Raw genomic sequence first — 17,014 nt, forward strand, 5'->3', positions numbered from 1 at the left:
TGGCATGTCTTTGTTTCATGTATCTACAAGTCTCCCATGCAAGGTGCGACACATCTGGTTCTAATATCGTTTTTGTCTCTGCAATGAGGAAGTTGGGAAGTTGGGCAGCGCCCTCCTTCACACTCATCTCGTTAATGAGCCAGTCATTGTAGTGTTATTATTGTTAACTATATGTAAATTTCTAATAGAGTAGCGACAAAGGACGTGTTATTCTTTGATGAACAGGGCTTCAAATTTTCAACATGAAGGTGACAAGAACGTTTCCCTACGCTGAATCGTAGAATCCTTTTTTTTTTTTTACATTGACATAGGCGACATCTGCACAACCGCACTCTCTTAGCTTTAGAGTTTAGGACTGGGTCACATGAAAATTGAATGAATTATGTTGAAAACAAAATTGTCCAGTTGCAGTTCAGTTTAACATCAAGTTAAACTACATTTGTTGGATAACATCTACTGGAATATTTTGAAAGATAAACTAAAAAAAAAGAGATCGCAAACTTGAATTCCTTTTCCTAGGCCTAAGAAACGTGTGAAACCACAGTGAAACCGCAACGTGTTAACATTTTCTTTGTCTGCAGAGTGGCGCGTGCCGGGGCGTGTCTAACAGCGGCACGCCGGCTTTACGTTGTATATAGAAAACCCATAGGATTCCATAATTTTAAGTGAGCTGTTTTTGTTCTGAGTCTAGTCCCGCCGGTGATACACACCACTCTTCCCTTTTTTTCCACTTCAACATGAAGAGAATGTAACGTTATCTCTGAACTAGTCTGGCTAGGATTTAATGTAAGTGGTGCAATGGCCTAGTTGGTAGAGTGCTCGCCTTTCACACGGTAGGTCGTGAGTTCGAACCCTGGCCGGGTCATACCAAAGACTCTAAAATTGGTACATACTGCTTTCTCTGCTTAGCGCTCAGCATTTAGGAAAGAGTATGGAAGTTAATCACACATCACTACCAGCGGATCAGCCCCCTGCTGTAGTGACTTGCGCAAATGTGTGTGGCCCAGGGGCTATAGAAATGGAGACGGGCGCCACCCCTATGCGTCTTTTCGGGACACCCGGGTCACTTTAACTTAATGTAAGTGGGCGGTGTTACGGCATGGTTCTTTTGGAAATTGCGGCAAAAGGGACTTACATGTAGATGCTACTGGACTTAGAGAAGAACACACGCGTGGCACATGCCCACGTGCAGGGCATTGTCGTCATACATGCACGGGAGCCATGGACTCCACAACGCCCGGCCGGCTATTCATTAGCTTGTACACAGACTGACTGTCTCCCATTCACAGTTGGAGAAACCTTTCAACTTCGGATTCATATACAATAAGTGCAAAAACTTCCATGGCTTCAAGCAATATTACATGATTCATGGGTTTTGTCACACTTACAAATTACATTCGAGAAAACTGTCATTTCATACGAAAATCCGAATGTGGAGTTCGTCTCTTAGTTGAAAATGGCCGCCACTCTTTCTTTAGTAAATCTGTGTAGTCGGATAGGAAATTCATACGAGTGGTAGAACCTGACATGTACTTGTAGGAATGTGGAAGTGCACTTGGTGTGTCTTTCGTGATCAATGTGCATGCAAGAACAATGTAAACACATGGCATGTCTTTGTTTCATGTATCTACAAGTCTCCCATGCAAGGTGCGACACATCTGGTTCTAATATCGTTTTTGTCTCTGCAATGAGGAAGTTGGGAAGTTGGGCAGCGCCCTCCTTCACACTCATCTCGTTAATGAGCCAGTCATTGTAGTGTTATTATTGTTAACTATATGTAAATTTCTAATAGAGTAGCGACAAAGGACGTGTTATTCTTTGATGAACAGGGCTTCAAACGGATAAATTTTCAACATGAAGGTGACAAGAACTTTGCCCTACGGTTTTGGCTCGGGCTAATGTCCTTCCGTCTGGGGAGACGTAATAAGAAGCTGAGATGGCCGAGGGACAGGACAGTTTGTGGCTGTTTGCAGCCAGTCTTGGTCATGAGAAACGGGAGTTCGCAGTTCTCGTCCATTTCCATGTAGGATGTAGTAGAGTGTAGAGTTCGCCACTGACCGAAAGCCGCGTCCGACGACCTCCCTATTACAGATGGACAGGTATGTTACCTTCATTTGGCTTCAGAAACGTGCGATAGACTACTGATATTGTATTAAACTGCCTTCTTTGTACCTTTTTTTCTTCAACTTTTACAATTCCGTTTTTCAACTGTGACGTCATCTAGACGTGTTGCTTTTGTTACATAGAAAGTGGCTTTAAAAAAAAATTGTAACCTTTGTAAATGTGCCATGTTATCTATATTTCCAGTCATCTGTCTTGGGTGAATACAGCGGATGAACTACTACAACTGGCTAGGACGCGGTTACCTTCAGCAAGGAGATTGAATAGAGCGTGTCCTTTATGCCCCGTCACCACATTCAAGCCGGCAGACAGCCAGAAGAAATTGCTGCGTCACGTCACAAGCCATATCAAAAGAGCGGTGCCGTGTCGAGGTATGTAACCGTTGACTACTTTGTTAATTCAACGTAGACGTTATACTGTCAAATATATCCTCCTTTGCAGGCCTTTGTTCTTTGTATTCTTTTATTACAATTTGAGTATGGTCCACTCAAACTACAAAATGAAATACTGGTATATCACTATATTATGGAGTTCGAAAGTCTGCCGTTGGGAGGGGTCATGTTCATGTACCTACTTCAATTTCCTGCTGGTGACCCCTCAGAGTCCTTGTCAAAATGGCCATGTTGCGACGATATGTAAAGTTATCTGTAACATTATGTTCAATCTTTTTTAAGTTCTCATCCTTTTACGCTGGTGTTTTACCTCGCCTTTCGAGTTCAACTCAGTTCCTAAAAGAATATTTCATTCAGTTCTTAAAGGCATTTTGGACACATATGCCTTTCAGTGGCCTGCATGTCCTGTTTCGCAAGGCGTAATCAGGCCGTTTTAGACTTCATAATCCGTTATCAGCCACCTAAACTCAACGTAATTCGTAATCAGTACATTTGCCGTAACGCATAATTGGTCACTTTGATTCTACGTAAAACGTAGACAGTTACCTTTATGCAACGTAAAACGTAATCTATGAATTACTAGTAAAACCAAGGAGGCTATATAACCTCCTTGGTAAAACGTAGTCTCCCGGCACCGTTGCCCCTCAAAATGCAGGAAATAGCATTTCAGAGGGTCAAGATCTCAAAATCTTCCCGTGAAACATGCGCCCAGACCCACTAAGTATTGTCGTGCCTCTGGTAAAAAATATATTCTGAGGGCGTCGCCCCTAAATATCAAGCTGGAATCATTGTATATTTTTCAATCAAAGATATGCCATAAAACACAGTTTAGATTACCAGCCAAATGTGCCCCTTAAAATGCAGGAAATTGCGTTTCAAATGGTAAAGATTTCAAAATTCCCACCTGCGATTTTTACATGTACGCCTCCGGCGAAAATACGTCGGGAGGGCAAACAATCTAGGAGAAAGCATTTTGTGCTTTTCACAATGAGTGCAGATATTCATGGCCCCTCAAAATGTATTCTGGCGGGTCGAGATTTTACCATTTTCCCGGGTATTCTCCTGGGTCCACCTACAATCGCCAGACCGCTCCGGCGCTATATATGTCGGGGCATCGCGCACCATACCATTAAACTCATGAATATTCTTTTCATTTATAGATATGTCATCAAACATAGCTTAGTGTAACAGCAAAATTTGGCCCTCGAAATCAAACTTATAGAAGCCAATGGGGGCAAGATTTTCACAATTTTCCCGGACGTCTCGCGCCCTGGGGGCTCGACGTGGTCAACGTACGTTCAGCAATATCTTGCTTCCCCTTCCATACGAAATTCCCTGCCGCCGCTTCTGTCAAATTGTGACGTCCTTGGTAGTATATTGTAGTTAATGAAAGACCTTTAATGTACTTTCGTGGACTACCATAAACATACATACCGGTATTACATAAACGTTATAACTAATCCAGCATAGCCTACTTCTAAGTTGCGTTTCTTTCTACATGTGTAGATGTGTGAACAGTTGATGTATCTTGTACATCGGTTGTCTAGTGTCATATATAAGTTTCTGGTGATTTCATAGGAAATGTTTGATGGCTAAGGGAGGCCTCCGCGTGAATGCTGCACCTCCCAAACTCAGCCGTTCATGCAAAGTTAACTAGTTACACGCCGATCTGGGACCGTTTATGGATTATTTGCAGAATTTAAAAATGGGCGCATATTGCTTGTTTTGACCATCCAGTTGCTGTATCTTATTGTTATTGTGTGTAAGTTTTTAATTGCTTTCTCGGCAACAAATAAATAAAGGCTTGATCAGCCAGACTGTCGCAAGATCAAATATGGGGTCTAACAGGTTCTGTAGGTTGCCTAGAAGGTTAAGTCTTTGTAGGCTGTATATATGACAGTACAGAAAATAATGAACGACGCTTTCGCTTCGACTTCCGCAAGTGCAGGCTGGACTTGCAGCTAAATTACGTGTACATAAACTTCTGTTTAGACTGCACGTGCCGGTACGAAGACGTGTGAAGAGGGCGCAAGTGTACCGGGGTCATGACTAAAATGTGGGTAGAAGGAGGGAGTCCGAGGGACGTACTAATTTCACCAGATGTTTCCAATATAATCTGAATCTCTGGTGCGATTTCTGTGTGACGTATGCCTAGAGATTGGAACATGTTTTGTGCTGATTTTTGTTTCAGTTACATTTAAGTCGTTTAGGCGCTTGTAGCTTGTAGCGTACATGTATTGGCCCTAGCCTCCATCAGGTCTTCCTACGGGCGTACACTCACGCCTGCTATTTCATAAGAATACATTTCAACTCTTAGAACAAAACATGTTTCCAAGGCCAAGCAAAGGTCTCCGTCGTATAATAACAATAACGTTATACAGAAGAAATTTATTGCGCGACCATTGTAGCAGGTACAAAGTATGGCAACAACAGTAAACATAGAACAAGACATGAGTATGGAATAAAACTATTCACTATATCAAAATGACTATCTTAGGTTCTACATGATTCAAGTTTTCTAATTTTGAGTATCATTATTTTTTCTAATGACAAAACAATCTTTTATATATTTGCCTATTTTAACACTGTATGAGCTGTTGCATCTAAATATATAGTCAAATCTATCTGTGGCATTGAGTGTCTTAAAATCTGAAGTACTTGAATTGAGAAATGTGAATAACTCAACTCGTAGGGCATCATATTTAGAGCATTCCATAATAAAGTGAAACTCATCTTCAATTCGATTAGGACAGAATGGGCAAAACCTTTGGTCGGGAGCTACATTAAAGTATCTACCTGTTTCTATATTCAATCTATGGCTACCAATTCTTAACTGTGTTATCGCTTTACGGATTTCAACACTATATGTTAAGTTGTGTTGCATGTTATCAGAATTTGGCGTTCGTGGGGCAATGCAGATCGATTTCAAACGAGGTCATAATTGTCATGAAATCAGTGGTTGATTTTAGTATACTAGCTCGCTAATCGCTGCTCGCTAGTGGTACCACTGTCAACGTCTTCCTGTTGTCTACACGATGCCGTAAAGGCTGCCCAACCACCAATTCACGCTTTCACATGTGAACAAGAAACTAGCCCGTCGTCGCCCTGCATGTTGCCAAGAGATGATGCATTGATCTTTGGACACCGAATTTATGTAGAATTACTTTATGTGTTTCTTACCACGGCCTGCAGGGAAATTCATTCACAAAGACTTATGATTGTTAAAGGTTTATTCGTGTAAGTCTATTCTTGTAAGTCTATCTGCATACATTTAGACATTCATTTATTTGTTATCCAGCGCCAAAGCAAGACTAGTACTTCCGCGTATTATGACGTTTTCTTTGCCAGGCAGAGTGACGCGTGTCGGGGTGTGTCTAACAGCGGCAGGCTGTTAACACACTGGCACGCGCCAATCTGCCAAGTGTGAGAGGTTGATGGTGCGTGCGGCGCCGTGCACTACAATGTATAGCCTCTATATTGGGCTCATCGGCTGGGCGTTTTCCTACCAAAATGGCACTTTTTCGCTGGTTTTTATTTGAACTGTTTGAACTGTTTTGAAGAGTTTCACCTTTGTCCACTGTTGCTTGATATCTCTTCTTTGTTCCGAGATGCTGCCGAGTTGTCCTCCAAACACTTGTATGTTCCCCCTTGCGATTTTGTCTATTAAAACGTTTTCGTAATAGTAATGTTGAGCCCAACATGCTGTTGGGCGCAACATATTGTGTTCGTATGGTTTCTTTCTCCTGTCAAATCTTGTAATCGACTCAGCTCGGTCGTCCCTGGACCAACTGAGCTGAAATTTGGTATACAGGTAGAGTGGGTAAATACCCTGGGACCTTTTTTTAAATTTTTTGATAAAAAACCTACATTTTGGAAATACATCAAAATGACCTGAAATTTGCTAAGGGGGTACATTGAACAAATATTCAAAGAACCCCATTTGCACTTTCGGTAAACACCACTTCAATAACGATTTTGGAGGGTATTTTTGGGGAGAAGATGACCATATACATGTATGGTGTTGTCATATATGTCACATCTTCATTCATATGGCCAGGTGCGAACGTAAACAACACGACCTAAAGGTGAGTGACCCCAAGTCCCACGTGGACCTGACCTGTGATTTGTGCGCGTAATTACTGAGCGGGGGACATTGGGAGGGAGATGAGAAAATATTCTGTATTTGCTATCGCAAATGTTGCCTTTCTAGTGTTAATGTTGTGTCCTAATGAAGTTATGGGCAACTGAGAAGGTTCAAAATCTACGCCTTTTCTGGTGGTATTTTTCGACATAAATTTATTGCTCTACATTCCTCTCTGTGTGTACATACAATCATACATATATACAGTAATAACATTTTTTTCACTTACACCAAGAGTAAGCTCATATCCCTGCAATTGGTTGTGTATCATTTCTTCAGCAACGTTTTTAATGGTGGTATTACTGGTATATGTGGTTCGCTGCGTAATGAACAATTGTCTGGACTCTCGGATTGCGGACATTCTTCCGCATTAGAAATCCAGATCTTCAGCAAGATGTCACTTGTTTACATTCTTGTCCATTCTTGTATAAGGGGGACATTTTTTATGTTTCGCCAACGAAACATATTGTTTTTGTAAGGTTTCTTCTCCTTCTTCTTCTCCTTCTTCTTCTCCTTCTTCTCCTGTCAAACCTTCAAATCGCTTCTTCTCGGTCGTCCGTTGACCAAATTAGCTGAAATTTGGTATGCAGGTAGAGTACGTGTATACCCCTAGACCCTTTTAAAATTTTTTTGATATAAGTTTTTAAAATGATTTTATGGAGGTTTTTTGGTCATTTTCAGACAAAAGTCGCACATGATGGCCTCCAGTGCCGTGGTGTTGAAACCTGAGGACCTGAAATTTGGTTTAGTTGTGCATTGGATATTTACCCAAAGGACCCCATTATTTTTTTTGGCATACACTACTTCAAAATGATTTATTTTGCAATTTTTTGATGCAATTTTTGGTTATTTTCTGTCGGGGCCAGCAAGAACTAGGTCATACTGTAACATAAGCCCTCCTACACTTCACATGTCTGTGACTTCAAACCAAGCAGATGTCAGGGGGTACCTGTACTAATGGTATTACAGAAAGTTATATGTACCTTATGTTACATGGTACGGATGTTATATTTGAGATGTAGGTACCTATAGGAAAGGTGACTACACCTGACAATTACTTATGCTAATGAGGACCTAATTCGCATAATGTATGCATAAAGTTGTATGTCCCTTACCGTAAATGCTGCGGATGTCATCTTTGAGATGTAGGTACCTTTAGGAAAGGCGAACACACCAGGCCATAAATTATGCTAATGAGGACCCAATTTGCATAATCGATGCATGAAGTTGTATGTCCCTTACCGTAAAAGCTGCGGATGTCATCTTTGAGATGTACGTACCTTTAGGAAAGGCGAACACACCTGGCCTAATGAGGACCTCATTTGCATGATTTATGCTAAAACTTGTAATTCCCTTACCGGAAAAGCTGCAGATGTCAGATTTGTCAGATTTGACATGTACGTACCGTTAGCAAAGGTGATCACACCTGGCCATGAATTATGCTAATGAGGACCTTATTTGCATAATTCATGCATAAACTTGTATTTCCCTTACCGTGACAGCTGCGGATGTCATCTTTAAGATGTAGGTACCCTTAGGAAAGGTGAATGCACCTGGCCAAAAATTATGCTAATGAGGACCTCATTTGCATAATTTATGCTGAAACTTGTATTTCCCTTACCGTACAAGCTGCAGATGTCATATTTGAGATGTAGGTAGCTTTAGGAAAGGTGCACACGCCTGGCCATGACATATGCTAATGGGGACCTCACTTGCATAATTTATGCATGGTGTTGTATTCCCCTTACTGTAAAAGCTGTGGATGTCATCTTGTACATGTAGCTACATGTAGGAAAGGTGAAAGCACCTGGACATAACTTATGCTCATGAGGACCTCATTTGCATAAATTATGCAGAAACTTGGATTTGCCCAGGACTTATTTTGGGACAGCCGACTTCTTGCATGAGGAGTATGGGCGAAACATCCTGAATTTGCTCTTAAAGCAAATGACGGCCAGTCTAGTTTAACATTCAATTTTGGGCTTGGTTGATTATCAAAAAGGCCCAGTTTTGTTTCGTGGAGGTGTTTTTTTAATGGTCCAGTATGGATATGGGCGCCTGGAATAGCCCATCCATGCATAGGGTTTCAAATTGGGAAAGATCCATGTCTGACTGGTCTTCAATTTAATTATTTATTCAAATACCAACATTGCAGACATATAACAAACGTAAGCCTCGATACCACAGGCGCTTTTTGCATGGGAGGGAAATGGGCGAAACATGTTGCATTTGCTCCTGCAAATGTTGCCTTTCTAGTATTCATTACCTTCGCAAAGACGTTATATCTTAGAGTCTTTCGGTCTGTGAGGGTGTGTTTGTGTTTGGTCAACAGCATAACGTCCGTTGCATATACCATCAGATAAATATGAACTTTCTGCATAAATTAAGCAAATGAAGTCTTTATTAGCATCCAATGCGTTACATTGTATTCACCTTTTACAAAGCTACCTACACCTCCAATATGACATCCTTAGCATTTACCTTAAGGCAAGTATATTTTATGAGTGACATCATCTGCAGACTCCAAATTTAGGATCTTTTAGGATCATTTAGTGTTAACCAGCGAAGAAAATGGTGGGCAAAAAACCCAAGATATCCACAATTTCAAACTTGAATACCATAAAGTATGTAAGGAGAATTAAAGCGATAACACATGGTATTACAACCAACTAGTCTTGTATCCCTGTATTCAATAAAACATTAACTAACACTGATTTCAACATTAAACCCTTATGAATTTAACGTTATATCCGGGTTTGTATAGCACATCAAGAGTTCAAAGACCATGTTTCCCGTTCACTGGGCACAGGAGTCTCCTGAGTCATGAGGCAGATTGACAGTGACTACATAATGCTGACTACAAAATACAGACTAATTCCAACTAGAGTTCCACAACCTCATACCTTTGACAAATGATTTTAACCTTTATGACTGATGTACTAGGAGTGTTTCTCATCAATTATAAATCCTAACAGTTGATCATCTTCTCTACCCAAATAACAGAAGTTGTCCAAAGTATGAGCTAAACAAAGAAGGTTATGCTAACATTTATCATTGATTATGCAAATGAGGTCCTTATTAGCATAATTCAAGTCAACGGTATTCACATTCACATACTTTCCTAATGCCATAAGTATGAAAGTGTCGTCTACTAGTATGGTACTAAAGTTGTTTCTCATCAATAATGCAAAATAGGCCCACATTTGCCTATTTTCTATCTATCAACATTCCTCTCTTCCTCAGTTACAAATGTCACATTGTTTGCTTGTTTGTTTGCTTATTTTTATTTTACCAGGGGAGTCATATCGCCAGCTGGCGTTTTTAAATGAGCCCGGGGGGGGGGGGGAATCCCCAAACAAAGTTGTTTACATAAAATAACAAGTAACAAAACATAATGTGAAGTAAAATTGATATGAAACCAAAGTAACTTAGATAACATATCAAACAAAACATAATATTACCAAATATATACATTAACATCATATACTAGTGACAAAATATAATGGAATGAAATGAAATGAAATCAGGTTGAATTTGCATATCAATGTTGACATAATGTGAAATCATATTAATAGATTTGTGAACCAAAAATATATTTACATAGGAGATAACCGAAATTTAAACACTAGTGGAGTTCTCTTGTATATATAGTTTTAAAAGCACCGATAGATGTTGCGTCTCTTACTTGTAGTGGCAGTGAGTTCCATAGGACCGCGCCAGAGAAAGAGAACGATCTCTTCTTGTACTGTAGGCGTGCTTTTGGTAGTTGAAGCCCCATGTGTGCTGAAACGGGTGTTGTGTGTATGGGTATGGGCAGAAGTTGTGAAAAGTTGGGACATGTGTGGTGGTGATAGGTCATTTAGTGCTTTGTACATTAAGACGGCCTTAGCTCTTTTGTGGTGCCTCTCTACAGTGGTCCAGCCTAGTAAATTCAGAACGGTTGCGCTAGGAGTGTGGCGGTCGCACCCTAACACTACCCTGCCTGCTCTGTTCTGCAACTTCTGGAGTTTATCTGAGCACCCCTTACCTCCCTGGTCCCAGACACTGCTGCAGTATTGGATGTGGGGGAGAAACAATGTATTATTATCAGATTACCAGCATAGCTTGCCTGTTCAAGTATGGACTGAGGCATTTCATAATTCCAATTGTCCGAGCTAATTTCTTGGAGACAAGTAGAAAGTGGTCATTCCATAATAGGGCATTGTCAATGACAACTCCTAGATACTTAAACGTGTCGACTTGTTCCAAGTCTGTATTAGCTAGAGTAAGTTGTAAGTGCTGGTCAGAGGCTCTGGATTTTTGAGAGGCAACCAGCATAGATTTACACTTGGTAGGGTTTAAAGAGAGCTTATTGGCGATAAACCACTGAGCTAGCGGGGTAGATTATTTCTGGATTGTTTCCTGTATTGTTTGTATTCTATATATTTGAAGTCATATCATGGATCACCATGCATCAGTGTTTTTTAAATTGCCTAATCAAATATGCAAATTAGAACCTGTTTGCATAATTGCCGTCTAATCATACAAAGCATTATGTAAGCTAACAACATACCAAAAAATCATGACCATCCATCAAGCTATCTTGAGTTATAATATTTTCTCATCATTATGCAAATTAAACCTCATTATATAATTGCTATCTATTGATATTTCTATCTTTCTTAGTTACATATGTCACATGTTTGAGTCCTATCATCGAATTTGGCGGAATAAACTTTCCTCAATAATTATGCAAATTACCTTTCCTAAACCTATCTACACATCTAATATGACACTCAAAGCATCTACCGTAAGGGAAATACTGTAAGTTTCTGCATTGATAGAGCTACCACCCTACATCTACATTTTGGCAGAAAAAACAACAATATACCCCCCACCCATATAATATAGGATATAGGGAGGGGAATATAATTACTTTTCATAGGTCCTGGAGTTTAAAGTAATGTGCGAAGGCTGCATTTTGTGTTTGTCTAATACAAATATCTTAATTTTGCCACAGGGAAGTTGGTGTGTGTATGTTTCAATCCATGTAAAGAAGATGCAAGTTCCAATGGACGCGGCCATTATCACTGCCCCATATGTAGGAGCACTGTTGAGCGAAAACATCTGTTTGTGTCTCATTTGGAGACTCACAGAAAAAAAGCATTGAGGGCATTGGAGCGTGGCAGGACAGCTGATCCCCCTGGTACAAGTGAGCGTGGCAGTACAGATGGCCCCCCTGGTACAAGTGAGCGTGGCAGTACAGATGGCCCCCCTGGTACAAGTGAGCGTGGCAGTACAGATGGCCCCCCTGGTACAAGTGAGCGTGGCAGTACAGATGACCCCCCTGGTACAAGTGAGCGTGGCAGTACAGACGACCCCCCCGGCATGGGTGAGCGTGGCAGTACAGATGGCCCCCCTGGTACAAGTGGGCGTGGCAGTACAGATGACCCCCCTGGCACAGATGAGCGTGGCAGTACAGATGACCCCCCTGGTACAAGTGAGTGTGGCAGTACAGATGACCCCCCTGGTACAAGTGAGTGTGGCAGTACAGACGACCCCCCTGGCATGGGTGAGCGTGGCAGTACAGATGGCCCCCCTGGTACAAGTGGGCGTGGCAGTACAGATGGCCCCCCTGGTACAGATGAGCGTGGCAGTACAGATGACCCCCCTGGTACAAGTGGGCGTGGCAGTACAGATGGCCCCCCTGGTACAGATGAGCGTGGCAGTACAGACGACCCCCTTGGTACAGATGAGCGTGGCAGTACAGATGACCCCCCTGGTACAGATGAGCGTGGCAGTACAGATGACCCCCCTGGTACAAGTGAGCGTGGCAGTACAGACGACCCCCCTGGTACAAGTGAGCGTGGCAGTACAGACGACCCCCTTGGTACAGATGAGCGTGGCAGTACAGATGACCCCCCTGGTACAAGTGGGCGTGGCAGTACAGATGGCCCCCCTGGTACAGATGAGCGTGGCAGTACAGATGACCCCCCTGGTACAAGTGAGCGTGGCAGTACAGACGACCCCCCTGGCATGGGTGAGCGTGGCAGTACAGATGGCCCCCCTGGTACAAGTGAGCGTGGCAGTACAGACGACCCCCCTGGCATGGGTGAGCGTGGCAGTACAGATGGCCCCCCTGGCATGGGTGAGCGTGGCAGTGCTTCTAAGGGGTGGAATCCACAGACCAGGAAGCAAAAGTCTGCTGGCCCATTGAATGCCACATGTGAGATTTGTGATAAAACTATGCTCAAGAAAAACCTGAGTCGACACATTAGAGAAGTACATGCCTCGTCATCAAAGCCCAATATTTCAATTGATAGGCACCATGCTGGAGTATCCGTGGACCCTAAACAGGGTTTGTACATGATTAGTAAGTCTATCCGCGGTCCACCCTATCCACTCCACACCAGATTGCACATAGCTGGCCCTACCCAGCATGTGCAATGTGAACAAGCTGAGTGTTATGACATCACAAATGCTTTTAGCCGAGGAGGGGTTGTTTCTTGGCAGTGCAGCTATCTCCTGTCCATCCCGTATGCGGAAGCTACACCACCTGCAGTCGATCTCATGGACACTGACCTAGATAAGGTAGACATGTCAAGGGAGCGCAAAGCAGACTGCATAGCCCTGAAAAGGAAGGCCCAAATTGCAGGTGCCCCATTGGTGGTTCCATGGAAGACGACTGAGGCTGTTTTCCTTTCCATATATGACGGCAGCCGCCATCACTGGGCTAAACTAGGCCGTGCAGTTGTGACTATCATAGGAAACACAGTCACCTGCAGATGCTGCAAATTAAGAATTACCTGTGTCCACAAGGGCATTGCCAAATGGTGGAGTGGAACAAATAGTCAACATACTACCAGTGTCCCCTTGCCTGAAGAGGAAAGTGATGTCAGTGACAGTGTTGAGCAGGAAGACGACATGCTTCAACATATGGTAACATACCTGAAAACCAAAACAATTCCTGCTGACTTTGATTACATGGCGTGTACAGGACAAGAGTTGCTGGTTCCATGCATTGAGCCGAAGGAAGACACGTGTCCTATATGCACGGAGAACCCTAGGTTGCATACTGTCCTGACAACATCGGCAGCCCGCATCATTGATCTGCAAGGTGTGACCACAGGTAGGTTATCTATCTTTTTTTCTTTCTTTTTTGTATCACAAAGATGATCATATGTTTAAATTCTGATATCAACTGAAGTTATACTGGAGTACTAATTTCATTCCATGTTAATGTCTTTTAAAGTTTGTTTGATACATGTTTGCTACATGACATCATTCCCAGTAAATAATCTTACAGTCAAAAGCTACAACCCAACTTTGCAGTATTGTCAAACTTTCGCGCCTTTTGTTTCAGGCATCAAAGTCTATGTGAGGCGGTGCCCACAGTGCAACCAAACTTTTCGGTATCAGGAATATGAGGATGGAATCCTGAACTACAACAACCACACCTTTCTATCAATGGAGCTCTGTTTCTGGTTGCGAGCCTGTGTTCAGGTGAATAAATATGATTGACCATTTGAACGTGTTGCTGTTCCAGAATTTACCCTGGGACTAGGGTATCACATACTAGAACTTCGTTGTATTTTGTATGGCCAATGGTGCACTCTCTATATCTTTACTTGTAAAGGGTATTTAGCATGTGCATTTAACTTAAAACAAACGGATATATACTTATGCAACTAATGATATAATTACAAATCTTAGTTTACATTATCTTGACAAAGATGGCTTTTGTTTCAGAACCATGTGGCTGTTGGTAGAATGTCCTCTATTTTGGAGGAACACTTGGGAGTGTCTCTGCCTCGTCAGGACATCCTAAACGGGTATCTACTGTTTGAGGTCCTTTGCCAACACCAGTACGACTACTCCTGTGTACGATGTGGACACCATCCCCCAATACTGATCATGGACTTAGACAGGAAGGTGGCATTTCACATGGCAGGTAGGCTAAGTCACTGTATTGTGCATGAGACAAGAAATATGGACCTTTACTTTATAGAAATTCAACTTACAAGCATGGCTGCATGCAGTAAAAGTCCGTATGACTTTTTAATTTGCATGAACAAAAAGCTGCTCTTAACTTTGATATAAACACTTGTGCAACAATTTGTATAAAATATATTATACAGTTTTGTTCATTTCTTAAATGAAGCAGCCTGATAGAGTCAGGAGTACGAAATGACAAGTACAGACACGTAAGAGGCCTAAGTTTATTATTCAATGAAATGTGGTATCTGAAAAGAAAACACAACATATCAATGCTTCATCTATTCCAGGACTAAAACCATACTTTTCGAACCTTTCCATTTAGCTTCAAGCTTGAACTCAACAGAGAACTGTCAGGATGAGATTGATCCAACTGCATTTTGGGACCGTGTGGAATCCGAGATTGTTGCCAGGGGATTGCTTTCTAGTAGGTTGAATTTTGCTTCCTCCTAAGGCAAATGCATCATGACACATGTAATGTTTCCTTAATATAAAGTAGGTCTTACAATGTTGCTGATTCCAGCCTTGCAGAACACATGGTATCACTACCAATATAGAGTTCAATTACATGTATGACCTTTCTGTCATAATGATTTATGTGCCCTTTTTTTTCTCATAAATGTAACATATCAATTAACCTTTTTATCAGGTAATGTTAGTTGTAGATAAAAGAACTGCAGTACAAAAAGTTCAGATGCCAGTTAGAAACTATTCTGACTGTAAATGCTTTAATCAATACTAACAATGAAAATCGTGAATATCAGGTGTAACGTCGAAAAAATTCTAGCACTGATAGCTGTTATCAATAATGCAACAGATGGCACACCTGCAATCTAGCTGCATGATTCAAATCCTATTGTGCCTTATGGATACATACTTCTTTAAAAATCTATGTATTGAAACCTGCGATTTTACATAGCCACTGTAACAGTTATTGTTATTTGGATTCCACAAAGTTTTGGATTGTTGAAATTATCTATTCCCTGCTGTTGTTTTTACCCGTACTGGGATTACAAAGGGCATGTGTCCAGTTTCCCTTTGTCCGTTTGCATCATGTGATGTGATGTAATAAAGCTGTAATAGATAAACAGAGAAATAAAAAACAGAAGAAGACCAAGGAAACCTTTTTTCATCATCTATATTCTCTCATGATTACATCACATCAAAGTACAACACATCAGAGTATGAATGACAATCACATGTTCTTCTTCATTGATCAATCTTATTAATTAAGCTTACAAACATCATAAAGTAAGAGAATTTATTCATACAATTACAAATGACCTGAAACACACTCTTCTCAAAAATTAGGAGGCCAAGAAAACCCATACAAGGTTGAACCATCGTTTGACTTCTGGGCCCCTTGGCTTGGCCCAAAGACAAGGGGATCCACCTGCTACAACACGGAGTTTCAGAAGAAACGTCCTGGGAATAGAGACGACTTGCAGACGGATGAAGCTGACATCAACACCGACTTGACCGAAGATCGTCTCATGGACCTACTTTGTGAGGGCACGGTAAGACATTTATATTTTGATACCTCAGCTTCAACCTTAAATTACTATTTGGCAACCAAATTCCCACTGGATACAGGATTAAGCAACACTGTAAAGGCTGATTCCATTAGACAGTGCATATTCTTTATGTCATGATAATTTTCATCTCATGGTATACCATTGTTACTAACTATAAAAGATATAACTGATGTTTTCCAATACTAGTATCTAAATTTATTCTGTGGCTATTTCATACACATCATTGATGTTGGATCCATGGATTTTGTTTGTCCTGGATTCTGTATTCATCTTTTGTTTTTAACGTGATAAAAAACACTGAAAAGGAACTTAAAGCCATATGCACATGTCTAATATCATGTCTGCCACATGCTAAAACAGGTTAGGATACATGTATTAAGTTGTGGTGTTACAAGATGTTATTTTGTTTAAACTCTACTATCTAAAGGAAAAGATAACATTAAGGCTTAAATCAGTTGCCTGGGTTAACCAACCTCAATTGATCACTAGCCAGTACAGTATCAAATTGTGAAACAGTATCCAACTGGCTAACCACAGATAAGATATTGTTGGTCAATTTGATACTGTCCCAGTGAGGCCATTAGGTGAACCATTATTGTACAGGCCAGTCAAACATAACAACAATTTCAACTGTCTCAGTCTCAGACAATCAAGGCCCTATGCAAGAAATGCAAGGTCAGCAGCGATGGGTCCAAAGTCGACTGCATCAGGGAACTGCAGAAAAAGCTGGATAACCCAACTGTCTTCAATAAGGTCCTGGCACAGATTTGGGGAGCATCAGGTTAGCAATGTTAAGCTGTTCAGTATCACTGTCACTACATGTTGTTGCCTGTAATACAGTTGTTACACGT

The 17,014-nt window shown here is 41.4% G+C and overlaps 2 protein-coding genes across 2 annotated transcripts in view; one reads left to right on the top strand and one right to left on the bottom strand.

Annotated features, from left to right (window-relative positions):
• LOC136424439 (mucin-22-like) overlaps positions 1–17,014 on the bottom strand; it is a 42,600-nt gene that overhangs the window by 3,801 nt on the left and 21,785 nt on the right. The gene's annotated exons all lie outside the window — the stretch shown is intronic.
• On the top strand, positions 1,937–16,949 carry LOC136427143 (uncharacterized). Its single transcript, XM_066415900.1, has 7 exons — positions 1,937–2,023; positions 11,782–13,762; positions 13,997–14,136; positions 14,383–14,584; positions 14,954–15,055; positions 15,940–16,145; positions 16,803–16,949. The coding sequence occupies exons 1-7, from the start codon at positions 1,937–1,939 to the stop codon at positions 16,947–16,949; spliced, it is 2,865 nt and encodes a 954-aa protein (XP_066271997.1).

This window comes from Branchiostoma lanceolatum, chromosome 1, assembly GCF_035083965.1.
Source record: "Branchiostoma lanceolatum isolate klBraLanc5 chromosome 1, klBraLanc5.hap2, whole genome shotgun sequence".
Classification (NCBI taxonomy): domain Eukaryota; kingdom Metazoa; phylum Chordata; class Leptocardii; order Amphioxiformes; family Branchiostomatidae; genus Branchiostoma; species Branchiostoma lanceolatum.